This window comes from Phragmites australis, chromosome 6, assembly GCF_958298935.1.
Source record: "Phragmites australis chromosome 6, lpPhrAust1.1, whole genome shotgun sequence".
Classification (NCBI taxonomy): Eukaryota; Viridiplantae; Streptophyta; class Magnoliopsida; order Poales; family Poaceae; genus Phragmites; species Phragmites australis.
In genome coordinates, this window is record NC_084926.1 from 11,390,055 (window position 1) to 11,392,537 (window position 2,483).

The 2,483-nt window shown below is 59.4% G+C and overlaps 1 protein-coding gene across 1 annotated transcript; it reads right to left on the reverse strand.

Moving 5' to 3' along the window:
• Window positions 1-319: 319 nt before the first annotated feature.
• LOC133920451 (transcription factor MYB17-like) lies at window positions 320-2,251 on the reverse strand. The gene is made up of 3 exons (XM_062365071.1): window positions 1,726-2,251; window positions 1,311-1,440; window positions 320-994 (listed from the first exon to the last, which is right to left on the reverse strand). The coding sequence occupies exons 1-3, from the start codon at window positions 1,859-1,861 to the stop codon at window positions 370-372; spliced, it is 891 nt and encodes a 296-aa protein (XP_062221055.1). The 5' UTR covers window positions 1,862-2,251; the 3' UTR covers window positions 320-369.
• Window positions 2,252-2,483: the final 232 nt, after the last annotated feature.

Genomic DNA, 2,483 nt, shown 5'->3' on the forward strand with positions numbered 1-2,483 from the left:
TAAAAGGCAGTTCCAAAATCAACTCAAGAACACCACTAGATGTATTAGAGCACCTCCAGTGTGTCCATGCCCAGAGAATCCCCAATACAGGCCATAATACATCATGGTGTCCTACCTTAACGAAACCCAGTCAATCAGCTAAACCACCTGCTTGCAGCCCTAACCCCATAAATTCCTTATGCGTCAAGTCACAAGAAGCACGTACGTATGCGCGCGCGCGAGGCCGCGATACGGAAGACATGCATTGATGCATATGTACATCCATGGGCGCATGTAGAGGCGCATGTAGATACATAGCAAGCCGTAGAGGCATGGCCGCTGCCGCCTAGCTATACGTACGTGGTGCGGTAGCTAGCTAGCTAGCCCGTCTCACTTGAACGCCGTGTCCAGGGACGCCTCGGCGAGCACGTCGAGCGGCGGGAACAGCGAGAAGCCGCCGTGGCGGCCGTGGAACAGCCCCAGCTCCTCGCCGGCGAAGTCCAGGAATATCTGGAACTCCTCCAGCGCCTCCGCCACCTCCATCTCGTTGGACGCCGCCGAGGAGTCGTCCCCGGGCAGCGCCTGCTGCTCCTGCTTGATCATCACCGCGTCCTTCCTCTTGTTCTTTCCGGGCGCCGGCAGCGACGATCCGGTTGCCGCCGCGGCCACCTTGCGGAAGGAGTCCCCGATGTCCGAGCTCCACAGGCGCAGGAAGATGTCCGCGGGCTTGGACGCCTGCTCGGCCGCGGCGGCGACGGTCGAGGACGAGGAGGCCGAGGTGGTGGTGGCGGTGGCGGCGCCGCCGGAGGAGGAAAGGAGGGAGAGGCGCGCCTCGGCCTCGAGGCGGGCGGTCTCCCACTGCGCCATGTGTCGCGCGGTGGGGCAACCGGCGGCCGGGCCGAGCGGGGGCTCGTCGAGGCCCATCCGGCGCAGCTGCTTCTTGAGGTGCGTGTTCCAGTAGTTCTTTATCTCGTTGTCCGTCCGTCCGGGCAGCTGCGCCGCGATCATGGACCACCTAAGGTGGCAGAACCAACACCAGAGAAGCCAATCAATACGACTTGCCAGTACCACTAGTAGCATCACCAATTACCACGACATGAAAACAAAAAACAGGCTCTGGTAAAAACAACAGGCCATGCACATCCGGAATGCTCAAGGTAACCGGTTTTGGGTGTGATGCGATGGACGGAGGTGGCATCATTCAATGCGATGATGCTTTGCAACAGTGGCACGCTGCACCGAGCAGTACACTGGCCGTGCAAGCTCTAGGTGAATGAGTGCATCGTCAGTGCGGAAAAGTGCTAAGCTGCTAGATCGAAAAGGGCTCTTACTTGTTGCCGACGATGGCGTGGAGCTGGACGATGGACTTCTGCTCTTCGGGGGTGAAGGGCCCGCGCTTGATGTCCGGTCGGAGGTAGTTCGTCCACCGCAGCCGGCAGCTCTTGCCGCACCGGTTCAGCCCTGCGTGCATCCATGCAAATGCACTGCGGTTAGATCGATGAGATCATACAGGCCGAGGACGAAGCATCACAACACTCTGTTGCTAGTGGCCACTAGCACAGAGCAGGGACTGGCTGGTCTGTTCCCAGAGAGTTTGTGCATCATGACACCGACGAGGAATTTGCGAGATAAACTAAACATTTTTAGTCTTGCGCTAGCACTAGCAGACGAGCTAGGCAGAGCCGCAGAACTCGGAAGAAACTGCAGAGAAGAACAAGAAAGATTGGATTGATCTGAAATCCTGACCTGCGAGCTTGGGGAGCAGGCGCCAGCTGCCGTGGCCGTTGGCCTGGATGTAGTCGACGAGGATCTTGTCCTCCTCCGGCGTCCACGGCCCCTTCTTGAGCCCCTTCCGGCCGTCGCAGCACGGCGCCCTCCCCATCGGCCGCCGAACCACTCGCTCTCTCCCTCCCTCCCGCTCCCCTCTCCCACGCGCGCGCACAGAAACTAACGCGTTGGCGCCAAAGCACGAGAGGTCAGACGCTTTTGAGCGTGATGTGAGAGGGGGGAGGGTAAACAAAGGATTTGGGCGAGAGACACATAGGGATAGGGGCGCGGATGACGAGGAGGGTTTTGTTTGCGGGTCGAGGAGGATCCCCGGGGCGCACTTTAATGCCTGAAAATTTCACCTGCTGCCTGCGACGAGGCGTCGGAGTAGGGGTGGCCGGGTGGGGTGGCATGGGGGGTGGCGAGAGGCTTAAGTGGTTTGCGTCTAGGGCCATGCCCCATGCGTTGATTGATTGATTGGATACGGCGCTGGGCTTGAGCTGAGAACGAGGGGCTTTCTTGTGCAAGTACGTGACCCGGGCTGAGCGGAGGAGCCACTTCAAACGCAACGCCAAGGCATATCCAGGGACCAGCTCACCGGTCCTTTTTTTTAATTTTTTTAAGTAAAATAAAATCCACCGGCTGTCCAGGCGCGTCAGGCGATTCGACGGTGATCGGAGGGGACCTTGGGGATTTGGGACCATCCATTCGATGCGAAAGGAGGGGGGGGGGGGGGT

Excerpts from the sequence above, each read along its gene's own strand:
- LOC133920451 (XM_062365071.1), bottom strand. The coding sequence starts at position 1,861 with ATGGGGAGGGCGCCGTGCTGCGACGGCCGGAAGGGGCTCAAGAAGGGG. Across the intron at positions 1,441-1,725 it reads CCTGCTCCCCAAGCTCGCAG|GGCTGAACCGGTGCGGCAAG; the intron begins GTCAGGATTTCA and ends GGATGCACGCAG. Across the intron at positions 995-1,310 it reads CACGCCATCGTCGGCAACAA|GTGGTCCATGATCGCGGCGC; the intron begins GTAAGAGCCCTT and ends CTGCCACCTTAG.